This window comes from Chrysemys picta, chromosome 11 (assembly GCF_011386835.1).
Source record: "Chrysemys picta bellii isolate R12L10 chromosome 11, ASM1138683v2, whole genome shotgun sequence".
In the NCBI taxonomy this organism is placed as follows: Eukaryota; Metazoa; Chordata; order Testudines; family Emydidae; genus Chrysemys; species Chrysemys picta.
This window is the reverse complement of record NC_088801.1, coordinates 46,698,691-46,714,380: the sequence shown is the minus strand read 5'-3', so window position 1 is coordinate 46,714,380 and position 15,690 is coordinate 46,698,691. Positions and strand designations below refer to the sequence as shown.

Sequence of the window (15,690 nt, the reverse complement as noted above, 5' to 3'; positions counted from 1 at the left end):
AGCCCAGCTGTATTTCTAACTATTCTGAGCAGAGAAGATGATTGGGACATAGCATTATGCTGATATGCTCAATACTGTTTTTGAATAAAGTGCCTTTTAAAAACTTGAACTCTGACCTTCTGCTTGGACATGCGACAGGGCTGGGCTAGTGTATTGGTTATTACATTTAAACATGCTGGGGTTTTTGGCATCACTAAGCACAAATTGATACAGTGGTTAAGAATCTGACAAAGACACGCAAGTCAGGAAATACATAGTCCAAAAGATTCTCAGTTCTGTAAGTTTATGGACTGATTCAAGTTTCCCTTTATTGGAACCAGGGGAAGAGATATAGAGATGTCTGACTAGAGCAGGGGTTCTCACAACACATTTTTTGGTGGCCTCAGAGAGTGGCCATCAACTCTTGCTGGTGGCTGCTCTGACAATTTTTCCCAAAATATTTAATTAACTTTTTGAAAAACAAATAAATATGTACATATACATGTCCAAATCATTGTAATTTACTTATGTAAGTTTTTTTTTTAAACTCAATAATACAAACAATGTACAGTTGTCTCTATTCTTTACTGGACCTAAACAGAGTAGAAACAAAAATAAGGTGCTTTGCATGTTCTTGTCTTTTGTTGTTGTTTTTTGCTTTTTTGGTTTCTTTTTTAAAGACTTGCTAGCTAGTAAGTCTGCTGCTATGAAAAGTGATGTTTGTTTGTATGTTAATATCATTTTTCCCAGCAGCAGACTTGCTAGCTAGCCGGGAGGCAGTGAAAAGTGATATTAACAAACATATAAATATCACTTTTCACAGCAAATGTACAACGCCCAGCAATCTGGGGGACAAATTAAGCCCTGGATGGGGTGGTGGGTAGTGAGACAGTGGAGGCCAGGGCAAAGGATGGGGGCTAGAGGAGGCAGTGGGGTCAGGGGTGATGGGCTAGGAGAGGCAGTGGGGGCCAGCGGGTGCAGGCCAAAGCCCTGGAGGGCTGGAGCCTGCCACCTGCCTCCCCATGGCTGAAGCCAGAAGCCTGAGCTCCACAGGTCCCAGGAAGGTGGAGAACTCACATCAGCTGCCTGCTCTTCCAGTGTTTCTGGCTCCAGAGGGGAGCAGGGTGCAACCCCTGCTGGTGACTCTGGGGGAGGGGCCGATGCTTCCCTCCCCTCCCAGCCTCCCCAGTCACTGCCCAGAAGCCTGTGGCCGCAAGCAAAGCCCCTGGTGGCCGTATGTGGCCACGGTGGCCGCATTTGAGAAACGCTGGACTACAGGGTCATAAATCTCGTTTCCAAAACATGAATAAATCACCCTATAATCCCTGCAAATGGACATTTGGGAGGTACGGGCGGCATTTCACTGCACAGATATAGCTAGAAATGTTCAGACAATCAAGGGATCCATGTGAATGGGCATTCCCTAGTGCTTTTATATTGTTGTTAACTCACCCTGTTGTGCCTGAAGCTAAATGGGACAGTATCAATTGAGAACAAAGGGTTAAATCCTCAAGCCCTCTTCATAGCTTTGGGCAGGCCAAAGCCGGGCAGCACCTCTGCAGCCTGAAAAAGTGAAGGAGAAGAGCGGCCACTCAGAGGGACTCTGCAACCTTCTGCATGCTGTTGAGTGAAACTATGGCATGTTTCTCTCCACAGTGGTGCTAAGGATAAGGGATTGTGAGTGAATCAGTGTTGTGGTGAAGGTATAGCCAGTGGGTCCACAAGTTGCACAGGCTTTCTGACTGTAACCTCCCTGTACCTAATGGGTGTTGTAATGAGTCTATGGCCAAGCACAGTGGTTCCCCGCACACTACCCCCAATTCTTTGCTGGTGTAAATGAGTGAAAATCCACTGACCGCAATGGAGCTGCACGCATTTGCAACAGAATTTGATGTTCTAAGTAAAATGCTGGCCCTACTGAAGTTAAATCTCCCATTGACTTCAATGGGACCATAATTTCACTCTCTGTCTCTGGATAGGTTTGAGGTAGGGGTGGGGGAAAGAAAGGAGAGGAAACTTCTCATTTTGCCTGCCCTCTGCATCAAGGCATGTGAATTTTGCCCACATTTTCTTGACTAGGGGATGGAGAGTTGAGGTGAAAGGGATATTTAACGTTTTCACAAACGTCATGCATTTAACTTCCCCTTTTTATTTATTTTTAGCCCCCCCCAGAAATCACTGGGATCATATGTAAGAGTCTGTGAAAACAACATTGGCTGCTTGAGCTGCAACAGTCCCACTGGAATCATCCTGGGTCTTCTATTCAGGTTGTGGTAACTGCTTTGGAGCTGCTGTGATCTCAGTGGTCCTTAATCTGTGGCTCGCTGACTTGACAGACCATAACAACTACCGTCTATGCACTCTGTTAGGGACTCTTAATCTGCAGACAATTGACACAATAGGCAGGCTCCTCTAGAGCTGTACCATTCTATTGTGCCAATTGTATTATTAAAAAATATGCTGTGTCGTCAGCATACTGTACTGTGTATTTAAAAGAAGTATGAATACTCAACCTCTTCTGAAACAGGAGTTAATGCACATGTCCAGCTTCCCCCTTTTAAAAATCTGAATAGCAAAGACGGTTTAGGATTTCAGGTTTCTTTTGTTCTTTTTATACAAAAGTACGATTCTATATTCTGGACTAATCCTCTGCAAAACTATTTTTCAAGTTTTGGGAACTCCACAAATGTCTGAAACCATAAAAATGACATTCTCTGTGGTCTCCTATTACTATAATCTATCAAACTGATTTTAACTCTGCAATGTAGACATTTCAGTGTGTCCTTTATAGGCAACGAGCACCAAATGCTGGCATAAAAGAATAAATCAAACTAAATTTGAGAATCACTTGTTGGCACATTTATATGCCAAGTTTCTGCCTGAAGTGACTGAAGTTACATTTGAATGTCAAAGGACAGAAGAACAGGATTAATAATGGTAAAATCTGACAGATCTTTTAAAGCAGCATGACCAGCATTCCTATCATATGACTTAAGTGATACCGATTACCTTAAATATGTAAAAATGTAAAAATCACACACACTCCTCCCCCATGTTTTATCCTAAAAGACACACTGAGATAATATTCGGACTGCTCGAGGGCAACAGTGATCAATCAAGCTTTCTTATGAGTCACACTTAATGATGATGAGACATAACATGCTATAGAAGGAGTTTGTTGTTACACAGGCCTGGTCTACACTAGGCGTTTATGTCGAAGTTAGCGCCGTTAAATCGAATTAACCCTGCACCCGTCCACACTGCGATGCTATTTAGTTCGACATAGAGGTCTCTTTAATTCGACTTCTGTACTCCTCCCCGACGAGGGGAGTAGCGCTAAATTCGACATGGCCATGTCGAATTAGGCTAGGTGTGGATGGAAATCGACGCTAATAGCTCCGGGAGCTATCCCACAGTGCACCACTCTGTTGACGCTCTGGACAGCAGTGCGAGCTCGGATGCTCTGACCAGCCACACAGGAAAAGCCCCGGGAAAATTTGAATTTGAATTCCTTTTCCTGTCTGGCCAGTTTGAATCTCATTTCCTGTCTGGACATCGTGGCGAGCACAGCAGCACTGGCAACGATGCAGAGCTCTCCAGCAGTGATGGCCGTGCAGTCTGGGAATAGAAAGAGAGCCCCAGCATGGACTGATCGTGAAGTCTTGGATCTCATCGCTGTGTGGGGCGATGAGTCCGTGCTTTCCGAGCTGCGATCCAAAAGAAGGAATGCAAAGATCTACGAGAAGATCTCTAAAGACATGGCAGAGAGAGGATACAGCCGGGATGCAACGCAGTGCCGCGTGAAAATCAAGGAGCTGAGACAAGGCTACCAGAAGACCAAAGAGGCAAACGGACGCTCCGGATCCCATCCCCAGACATCCCGTTTCTACGAGGCACTGCATTCCATCCTCGGTGCTGCCGCCACCACTACCCCACCAGTGACCGTGGACTCTGAGGATGGGATACTGTCCACGGCCGGTTCCTCAGACATGTTAGGGGACGGGGAAGATGAGGAAGGAGATGAGGAGGGCGAGGCAGTTGGCAGCTCTCACAACGCTGATTTCCCCGACAGCCAGGATCTCTTCATCACCCTTACAGAGATCCCCTACGAAGCGTCCCCAGCCATTACCCCGGACACAGAATCTGGTGAAGGATCAGCCAGTAAGTGTTGTAAACATCTAAACATTTATTTTTAACAAAACAGGAATATTAACAATTAAAAGAATGGGTTGTTCATGATTAGTGTGCCCTAGGCGCTTAACGGTTTAGTAAGGGGCAGTGCAAGTTTTGAAAAGAAATCTAGCAATGTCCGGTTTTCAGTGATTGTCCTGCACAAGCCGCTCTACTGTGTATTCCCTGCTACTGCAGCTACAGTAAAATGCGGTCTATATGTGCGGGGATAGAGCAGTAATCCTCCTGGGACATCTCGATGAAGCTCTCCTGGAGGTAACTTGAAAGCCGTTGCATGAGGTTCTTGGGGAGAGCGGCCTTATTGGGTCCTCCGAAGTACGACACGTTGCCGCGCCACGAGATTATCAGGTACTCGGGGATCATTGCTCTGCACAGCAGGGCGGCATACGGCCCTGGTCTTTGGAGGCTTTCCCGGAGCATTCTCTCTTTGTCGCTCTCGGAGATCCTCATCAGGGTGATGTCGGCCATGGTGACCTGCTTTTAATTAGGTAGGGGAATGTTAGTGTTGGGACTGCTTTCCCGTTCCTTTATAGAACTGTCACCGCTGGTTTGCAGCCACGCGGTGGAGGCGGGAGAGGGGCAGCCGAAAGGGATCATTCCCGGGGACAGCCGCGAGGGGGTGGGACAGGGGCAGAGTTCCCGCTTGCCGGATTGCTGGCAGCAGGGACTGACATTGATTTAAATGTGAAATGAGGCCAGTGGTAATATAAAAGTTTTAAACTGCCACAAGTGTACGGCTTACCATGTCTGCCTGCAACAGAAATTCCGTTGTGCTGCCTCGCTTCTCAAATGTGCTGTTCAAGACCCCAGGCACAGAATGCGAAGGCCGAGAATTCGACCTTGTGCTGAGTGCGCATGTGAAAGGTGCTGTGCATGGTCTTGTTCACAGAGAAAGACTATGTTCTTTGTTCACAACTACATTTATCTTTCAGAGGAATTCACTCCCTTTTTCCCATTTCCACAGCCCCGTCTGCGACTGTCTCACAACCTAGCCTGGAATCACACTCCCAGAGGCTAGCGCGGATTAGGCGTAGGAAGAAGAGGACACGGGAGGACATGTTCTCTGAGCTTATGGCCTCTTCCCAAGCCCAGGCAGCACAGCAGACCCAGTGGCGGGAGAACTTGACCCGAATGCACCAAGCCAACATGGATCGGGAGGAGAGGTGGCGGCAGGAAGACCAGCAGGCGACTCAAACGCTGCTTGGACTACTGAGGGAGCAAACGGACACGCTCCGGCGCCTTGTGGATGTTCTGCAGGAACGGAGGCAGGAGGACAGAGCCCCGCTGCAGTCCATCTCTAACCGCCCTCCCCCGCCACCAAGTCCCATACCCACCTCACCCAAAGTGCAAAGAAGGAGAGGCGGCAGAGTCCCTGCTAACTCTCACTCCACCCCTGCAGAGAGCTCTAGTAGCAGAAGGCTCTCATTTCCCAAAATTTGAAAAGTTCTTTCCTTCCCGCCTGACACAAGCCCACGTCCAAGTTTCACCTCCCAATGCCATGTGTAGTTGATAATAAAAAATTCGTTTCTGTTAACTACTGTTTCAATCATGTTCTTTTGGAGGAGGAGGGGAAAGGGGGTTGGAAATTGGACAGGACAGTCTCCTTTGGCAGGGTACATAGTCGGGGGCAGGCACAGCAGCAGGGCACATACACAGTGCAGTGATGCAGTGACTAGTTGCCCCGGTTAGTCTGGGAGGTTGTTTTGATGTAATGTTGGGGGGGGTGGGTTGCTCTGTGACTTTGTGGCGGGGGAGGGCAGTTACAGATCTTAAGCGCCGGTCCTTAGACAGGATCACAGAGCCACACAGCATGGGATCTGTAACCGTCCTCCCCCTGCCACAAAGTCAAATAGACCTCCCATACACACAGTCCCGATCAGGAGGGGTGACAGGCTCCGTTGAAACAAGCATCCCACCGCAGCGGAGCCTGTCAATCCTTGAGTTTAGAAGCTGCATTCGCATCACAACACTAGACCCGCCCCGCACCACAGTCTGCGTCCCAGTTTTAAAAAATTCCCGCTAAAACAGTATTAAAGAAAACGGTGTGCTTTAACAAAGTAGAACTATTTTTATTTCGACACGTGTGTTGGAGGGGGGGTGAAGGGGGTATGTAACTGGATAGGATAGTCAACATTACCTGGGTAAAGAAACGGGGGCAGGTTTAGCTTCTCAGTACACAAACTATAAAATCACAGGTTACCCTGCTCACTCAGGAACTTTGCTTTCAAAGCCTCCCGGATGCACAGCGCTTCCCGCTGGTCTCTTCTAATCGCCCGGCTGTCTGGCTGTGAGTAATCACCAGCCAGGCTATTTTCCTCAACCTCCCACCCCGCCATAAAGGTCTCCCCCTTGCTCTCACAGAGATTGTGGAGCACACAGCAAGCTGCTATAACAATGGGGATATTGGTTTCGCTGAGATCACAGCGAGTCAGTAAGCTTCTCCATCTCCCCTTGAGACGGCCAAAAGCACACTCCACCACCATTCTGCACTTGCTCAGCCGGTAGTTGAAGAGTTCTTTTTCAGTGTCCAGGGCGCCAGTATAGGGCTTCATGAGCCAGGGCATTAGCGGGTAGGCTGGGTCCCCGAGGATGACTATAGGCATCTCCACATCCCCAACAGTTATTTTGTGGTCCGGGAAGTAAATACCTTGTTGCAGCCGTCTAAACAGACCAGAGTTCCTGAAAACACGAGCGTCATGAACCTTGCCCGGCCATCCCACGTAGATGTTGGTAAAACGTCCCCTGTGGTCCACCAGTGCTTGCAGCACCATGGAAAAGTATCCCTTTCGGTTAATGTACTGGGTGGCCTGGTGGTCCGGTGCCAGGATAGGGATGTGAGTTCCATCTATGGCCCCACCGCAGTTTGGGAATCCCATCGCTGCGAAGCCATCTATGATCGCCTCCACGTTTCCCAGGGTCACTACCTTTGGCAGCAGTACATCAACGATTGCCTTCGCTACTTGCATCACAACAACCCCCACGGTAGATTTGCCCACCCCAAACTGGTTCGCGACTGACCGGTAGCTGTCTGGCGTTGCAAGCTTCCACAGGGCTATGGCCACTCGCTTCTGTACACTCAGTGCAGCTCGCAACCGGGTGTCACTGCGCTTCAGGGCAGGGGACAGCAACTCACAAAGTTCCAGGAAAGTTCCCTTCCGCATGCGAAAGTTTCGCAGCCACTGGGATTCATCCCAGACCTGCAGCACTATGCGGTCCCACCACTCAGTGCTTGTCTCCCGTGCCCAGAATCGCCGTTCCACGGCATCAACATGACCCATTGCCACTGTGATGTCCTCGGCGCTGGGTCGCCTGCTTTCTGACAGGTCTGTGCTACTCTCAGACTTCAGGACATCACCGCGGTGCCGTAGCCTCCTTGCCTGACTTTTCTGCATCTGCCTCAGGGAAACCTTTATGATAAGCTGCGAGACGTTGAGAGCGGCCACAACTGCAGCGATGGTCGCAGCGGGCTCCATGCTCGGAGTACAGTGGCGTCCGCGCTGTCAATGACTGGAAAAGCGCGCGAACTGTTTTCCCGCCGGCGCTTTCAGGGAGGGAGGGCGGGAGTGATGGACGGATGACGACAGTTTCCCAAAAGCACCCTCGACTCATTTTGTTACCCAGAAGGCATTGCCGGCTACACCCAGAATTCCAATGGGCAGAGGGGACTGCGGGAACTGTGGGATAGCTGACCACAGTGCACCGCTTCGAATGTCGACGCTATCACCGTTAGTGTGGACGCACAAAGTCGAATTACTGTCCTTAGTGTGGACACACACGTTCGACTTTGCAATATCGATTACAAAAATTCGATGCAAGTAAAATCGAACTACTCTCGTAGTGTAGACAAGGCCACAGTCTTTGAAGATCTACAGCTTTCACTTTTATCCAGAAAAGAAGTGGCCTATTGCTTTTTTGATGGGACCATTCTATGGAATTTCAGCTATTTACATAGAGATAGAAGATAAAATGGGACTCTGTAGTATTTCTGAGATAATGTAATTAAACCACTACCACACAGACACCCAGCAGAAAATAACAGAACTGTGGAAGCAAGTTTCTCTTATTTTATTAAGCTTTCCCCCTAACATTTCTTACATCCATTCCGTATCAGGATGCTGGAACACTTCCCCCTCACAACAGGATGCAGATGCATTGGCAAGGAAACCTACTAAGCAGACACTTTATTCAGAAATTCACTTGAAAGCATTTACTTATAAAAACATGGAACCAAGCATTTAGCGCTGTTATCTACCCTTATATGCTAAGGTCATAGATGCCTTTGAAGTATTTGGGAGAGATATGGTATGTAAACATGCAGAAAATATTTAACCTAAATCCATCATTTTAGGCACCTCTGTTAACATATCAGAAGATATTTGTACTTTCATGTCTGCTCTTGTGCCAACTACTGTAACTTCCTTCTTTATGGTCTTCCTAAGTATGGAGAACCAGAACTCTCAACTCTTCACTGGTATCCAAAACCAGAACATCAATTCTCTGCTGGCTTCTTATCCATTTCAAAGTCTAGACCAAAATCCACCTTGTCTGTCTTCGCTTTCCCTCCTGCCTTTCTTGTTTTCTTTGTAGTCAACTACTGGATGATGGATCTATGCTTCTCCCATGTTTCCCATGGATCTATGCTTCTCCCAAAATCTGGAACACTCTCCCTATCTCTTTGTATTTAATGACCTTATTCTTTCCAAATTGAATCTCTTCTTTCTGTCTTATGATTGTCTAATACATCTATCCACTCCTGTTTTCCCCCCATACCAGAAATAACTTGTTCACTCTGAAAGATGGCCATTGTATCACTTCTTACCTGTGCCCTACAGAGATTTAGGGTACATTACCAAACCACACTGTAGTTGATTTATATCCAATACACTCATAGTTTGCATGTACAGACTGTAATCAGCCATGAAACATTTTGTGATGCTATTCTATAAATGATGCTACTGAGAAATTGTATTTTCCTTTAATTTGAAATGACAGATACTCTGATGTCTCTTCTAGCATGTTGATAGGGATTACCAAACCAACACTATTCCTCAGTATAGATTCAGGGTATATCAAGTTAGTAGAATTTTTTCAACACAAAGAAAACTTTAAAAATCTTAGCATCCCTTTCTCCAACATTTCATCTGTCTCATCTATTAAAACTGGGAGCAGATTGCTGCATTTACACAGAGCCCCAAAGTCAATAGGTCTCCGTGTGGGCACAGCAGTCCACCTGCACACAAGATCTTTCCGGATTGGGGCCTGAGATGGTACTCTTTGGGAAAAGGACCATTCCTTACATTGTATGTACAAAGTCTGGCACAGTGGGGCCCTGATCTGGGTTGGGACCACTAGGTGACAAATATTAAATAATGCAACCACTGAATATCAATAGTTTTTGCTAAGTATTAATATATTCTGTAAATTTCACTGGAGAGTGGTGGTCAGAGGTTCAATTCAGATAACCCCCCTAAAACTCACTGGCTTTTTCACTGTTTCTTTGATCCGAGAGTTGAACTGGACATTATGCATAAATAGGCTCTATTCGCATGTGAAACCAGAAGAGCCGGGTCACATGACTGACTAAACTTATCAGACATAAAAAAGGGGGTGGAGGGGTTGATTTAAGCTTTAGGGGCAGTTTTTACTTTGTCCAAACTGAACAAGTTCTAATGTAATAGGATGTCTGCTTATATTATATAATTACTGTTTGACTTGGTGCCATGCTAGGAGGTCGTTATGTTGTAGGAAACCCAGAAAGGAAGATTCTAAATTATTAGGTGCTATTAATTTCAGAGCACCGCTTTGTTTATTCATGAAATAGCATTCGTGTGACTTTTGTACAAATCCTAATGTTTCAATCAAATAGAATCTTACTGCTGGATCTGTAGGCTAGCATTAAACTGCACCTTAGAATTATTTTGTTATAATCTAAGTGTTTACTTGTTTTAAATAATTCAATTTATAGAATTTGTACTATCAAGAGAAAATTTCCATAAAACAAAGGGCCAAATTCTCCCTTGAATGACTACAGAAAGTTATTTGAGATGTACACAACAGAATATAGCCCTAAATTATTTATTAATAATCATAACAATTAAAAAGCTGGGGAAAGGAGAAGTCTGAGCAACTTTACAATTAACAAAAACATTGGGAGAGCAAATCAAGGGTATAACTAAAGCAGAAAAATCAGGAATATTCCTTGTGAGGAAGTGGGGGAAAAAATAACCTTCTGTTGGAGGTTCTGTGACTTTAACAACAAAGTAATATGCTAAGTGACTGTTGTGAAAATGGCAGTTTAGTGCAGTGAAATTAAGTAGTCATTACGACTAGCTTTTTGGCTTCTGACAGCCATCTCTCTTCTGGTGTTGTAGGCAGTGTAGTAGTAGCCATGCTGGTTCCAGGATATTAGAAAGACAAGGTGGTTTGTGTCTCTCACCAACAGAAGTTGGTCCAATAAAAGGTATTACCTCACCGACCTTATGGCTCTTCTGAATCACGTTTAGAAGCCATCACTTTACATGTAGGCCCAATTCTATGATGTTCTGAGCCCTCTCAACATCCCTTGATGACATTGGGAGTCAAAGGTGCACAGCACCTTGCAGGATGAGGCCCATAATGAAGGCAAAGAGGCAGGAAGTGAGGGTAATAATTGTAAAAATTCCTACTTTTTGCCTTTCCAGTGGGACTTATCCTGCAAATTCTTACTCCCAGAAGCAGTCCCAGTGACTCCGCTAGGACTGTTCATGTAACAATTTGCAGATCCAGGCCCAATAGGAACTGTCAGTTTCTCTCAATTTATTGTGGTTAATGCTTTTGTTGATTCATGTCCATACTTAAAGGGATTTAGCGAATTGGATTTATTTATTATTTTTTTGCTGGGGGCATGGGAGTGGCAAGGGTGGAAGGATGAACTCAAATGGGCAATGGAGAAATGTTATTTCACTTAGCTTTTATTGGATGTTCTCAAATTGATCCTGGGAGCACTTGTTAGGGGGTTATAGAAAACTGGGTGATCACGTGGTGTGTTCTTCTCTTTTATAAACTCAAGTTGATTATTTAGGTAGCTTGAGATTTGAGTCAGTACTCATGAATTTTCATTATCTTCAAACTACAACAGTGTAAATTTCAGCTCATCTCAGAACAGTAGCTAAGAATAAACGATCAGAAACCAATGTCATTCAGCATATGGACTGAGGATTAGAAGTACTGTGTAGACATGAGGCTGCTCCTGGGCTCTAAAGACAAATTTGAGTGTGAAGGCAGGAGAAAACTATTTTAGTATTACTTAAGAACAAAAGGTTACACACTTTGTCTTTTTGTCCTGAGACTGTAAGCATGTCTTCAAGTGACTCACATGAGGACCATATCCTGAATCTTTACTGCCACCTGCTGACAACCACTTTATCTGTATTTGCAAAAAGAACAGGAGTACTTGTGGTACCTTAGAGACTAACAAATTTATTAGAGCATAAGCTTTCGTGGACTACAGCCCACTTCTTCGGATGCATATGCTCTAATAAATTTGTTAGTCTCTAAGGTGCCACAAGTACTCCTGTTCTTTTTGCAGATACAGATTAACACGGCTGCTACTCTGAAATTTATCTGTATTTGTTACCTCCCACACCAGGACTGAAAAACAGAGAAGGAAAATATAGTATTAGTAAGGGATCTGCACTGGCTGCCAGTTTGTCTCTTGGTGTGTGATTCATAAAGCCCTAACTAGCTTGGCATCTACCTACTTGCAAGATTCCCTCTCTCCTGTTGACATCCAGCTGCAGTGATGCTGGCGCTTGATTTCCTTCACTGTAAAGAGGGGGAGTCCAGCAGGGCATTATCAGGGCCCTGGAACTCACTCCCCATTTTTTGTTTCCACTTGATTGCTGAAGGCTGTTGGCCAAAGGAGTTTATTTTTTTGAGGATTACACACACACACACACACTCACCCCTCTCCCTCCCTCCCTGTGATTGATCTGGCTTAGTTCTTAGAAAGTTTATCTGCTTCAGGTTTCCTTCAGCAGCTCTTAGATAAAGCTTTCTTGTATAATGTCGTTTTAGTGAGTCATGAAAACAGGTAGTGCCCCTCCTCCCTTCAGTAGAGGGAGTCAACTGTGTCCCATGCTTCTCTTGAAGCAATAACAGTTTTACCTCCTTGAGAATGGCAGCATTGAGACCAATGCCTTAAAAATGAACAAGTCAATTCATATTTTATAACCCCCACACGACAGGCTTTTATTCTGTGGTTTCAATGCATCCATGGCTAGCAACAGAATGTGCAGCAAGCCAAGGCATTTTAAAGTGAAAATGGTTGAAGTGGTGTCAGCATCAGAGTTTTGGCAAAAGGAGCTGATTCCACAGCACTGTGACACCTGAGGGCAACTGTGGTACTTTGGGATAATATCAAGCTGTGTTTACACTGTGAAGGCAATTCACTTGGAGTGTTTTTAAAGATGTTCCACATCTGATCAAAACACCAGATGTCTCGACTGAGTTCTAAAATGGGTCTTGAAAACAATTTGGCACTGACTACACCAACAGCCAAAGTGTTTTCCACCTTGGTAGGAAAGAGATCAAGTTAGCAACGTGCACTGTCTACAAATGGGTCACTTTCCTATCCTACACAGGGACTTAGTGGCTTCTGATGCATCTAGGTTTGTCCCAGTCTCTTTGTCAGGTGTGTATTTTTTTTTTTTTTTTAAGACACTCTCCACATTCAAAAAGGTTGGGGAAACACGGCACTCCATCTGTCCTGTTTACTGCTGTCCATTGAAGCATCCGGAGTTTATTCCAGTTTTAAATCAACAGCAAATGATAATTTGGCTTGTGAAGGTGTCAGGGAATGTGCTAAGAGTTCCATTCTGTTTTCCTCCAGAGTCTGCATACTTCCTTTCGTTCTGTCAGGACTTTATCTCTGGGTTTTCCCTTGTCAGAGAGACAAAAGGAAAACCCATTTAAAAAACAAAACAAACTTTAGCAGCAAGGCATGAGACCACCCTGCCAAAAGAAAGAGTCAATAAGATTGTGAGCGTAGTGTTGATGAGACACATTTTAATTAACTTAAATTTATTCACCCTCTTCCATTAGCTACAGCTCCAGTTTTCTTTGTAAACTGGGTGTGGTCAAATGATCTCCACAGAGATCTACAATATCACTGACAGTCACGCATGTGGTATTTCAGGTGGAGATATAGATGCCGATCCTTGCCTCTGGCTGAGGAGCACTCTGTGAAAGTCCAGAGGTGTTGAGATGGTGTAAAGCTACTTCTGCACTTCCCCAATCCTGGGGCTGCCCTGCACTGGCCCAGTTCATTGGTGTGTTAGGACAATTTGAGGACAGCTCTAATATGTGCCAACTGCCCACAGCAGTTGGCAGTCTCCAAGGCATAAGGACAATGGGGCTATATCCTCTTACCCAACTCTGGCCCCCTATGCCAGCTAAAGGGATATATGCCACTCAAAGATAGTCTTTTATTTGGGTGATCCTCCTATGGCGTGCTAATCTGGCATTAGCTTTGCACCAGTAGAGCAGTTCACAGTTGCTGTGGTATGGGGAGAATCTGGCCCACAGTCTGCTGATAAAGCAGGTCCCAGCATATGATACTTTTTTCTATGGATCAATGCAGATCACTAACCCTCAGTGGGGCAAAGTCTGGATGTCTCTACCTTAAAGTAATCCCACACTTTCCTATTCAGCACAATGGTGGTGGTGGGGAACCTTTTCCCGTGCACTCAGATATCATGGTGTTGGGGACTGGATTAGAATATAGATAGAACCTGATATTCACATGCATAGCCCCTTACTCCATTTTATCAAAGAACAAAAATATCTATCACCCTTCCATGTAATATTTTTTTTTCCATTAGAGCGAACTTGTTCTGCAAGTTCAATGACATTGTTGGCATTGTCTTGTTTTTACTGGAAAAAAAGTTCAGAGGCAAAACTGAATCTAACATCTGCCCAAAGTATTTGGTGTTCAAGAGCATTTGCACTAGCACAGAAGGAAAGAACTGTATTATCTGTAAATTCTATTAGTAGGGATTATGCTTATTCCTGTATTTTCACTACAGCTGATCTAAACTCATTCAGCAACAATCACCCAGCTAGGGGCACGTTCTTCTTTAGTTTTAACGAGTTTGGGCTCCTGCACTCTACTAATGGTTGTGTATGAAAAAAAATTTGAAAGTCGGGCATACACATGGCAAGAACCATTGTGCACACATATGGCCACATCTTTTATATATATATATAATATGATCTGAACCAAGTCCTGGCCCACTCACTTGAGTGGGATCACAATTTGATTCAGTTTGTAAATGTAAACAGAAGTATCAGAAAATACAAAATAAGGTTCTCATCAACTTTATCTCACCTACACTGCACCTATATAATACTTTCTCTTACTAATGATGAGTTAAACCAGATGTAATGATAATGGTTGGGGCACCTTTATTATAGTGTATGCAACCCAGAATACTATAATCAACACATTCTCAACTGGATATTTCATTTTCTTCCTCCACATCCTTTTGAAATCTTCCAGCCAACAATATCACTACTGGTGATTAGCTTTAATAGTAGTACTTCAAATGCATCTATTGTCCATAGAAAAGTATTGCAATACTGTGTACCTATAATCTGTGCTTCAGTACAGCTCCCTCTCCCCGTGTGGGAAAATGTTCTGAAAATGTTTTCCTCATCACTTTTCCATGTTCAAGTTAAAAATACTTCTTGTGTCAAATTATTCAAGGAAAAGAAGTAACTTTGCATGCTATCCTACCAGCATGTTCAGGCTGCCAAATGCTCAATTTCATGATCTTAACTGAACAAGCTTTTACTTCGTTTCATATGCTTTTCCGGTAACATTTTAAGACCTATTTGTTTCAGCAATGAATATTTATGTATCATTTTAATTATGACGACTTACTGATGTTCTATGTGTATACTTAAAAAACTTGGCATCTGGGAGTTGGAGAATATGCACAAGATGTAATGGACTTGACTCAGATATGTAAGGTGTTTAAGTAAAGAATCTATAAATAAAATTGATGTATAAACTCCTTTTTGTGAGCAAGTAGGGAGTGCGGAAGAAATTTAAAAGTGAATGGTATAATGGGCCAGATTTACAAAGGCATTTAGGTGCCTAAAGACAGATAAATGTGTGGTGGGATTCACAAAAGCACTTAACCAGGGTAGGTGCCTAATTCCCCTTGGAAAACACCTAATATCTTTTTGTAAATCTGGACTTCAATCTTAGCATCACTTGTTCAGTTCAAGTGCTTCATGCTTTAGAAAGAAAGGAAGGAAACAAATTTGGTAAGAATGGATTCCAACATAGATGACTTGATGTATTGCTAGCGGGCATAAGGCTGAGACTATTAGGACTTGACAAGTTTCTGACGTAGGAGGCAAAGTATGGTGGTTTTTTTTTTTTTTTTTCCAAATGGTTTGAGCAGAAAATTAACCCCCACTCCCAATTTCCAAACTCTGAAACATAAAGATGTTTTAGATTTTATTATAAATTAT

At 44.3% G+C, this 15,690-nt stretch overlaps 1 protein-coding gene across 1 annotated transcript; it reads left to right on the top strand.

Annotated features, from left to right (window-relative positions):
* The first annotated feature begins 3,416 nt into the window (after positions 1 to 3,416).
* Positions 3,417 to 5,701, top strand: LOC135974360 (uncharacterized). Its single transcript, XM_065561947.1, has 2 exons — positions 3,417 to 4,140; positions 5,135 to 5,701. The coding sequence occupies exons 1-2, from the start codon at positions 3,564 to 3,566 to the stop codon at positions 5,608 to 5,610; spliced, it is 1,053 nt and encodes a 350-aa protein (XP_065418019.1). The 5' UTR covers positions 3,417 to 3,563; the 3' UTR covers positions 5,611 to 5,701.
* The last annotated feature ends 9,989 nt before the right edge of the window (positions 5,702 to 15,690 follow it).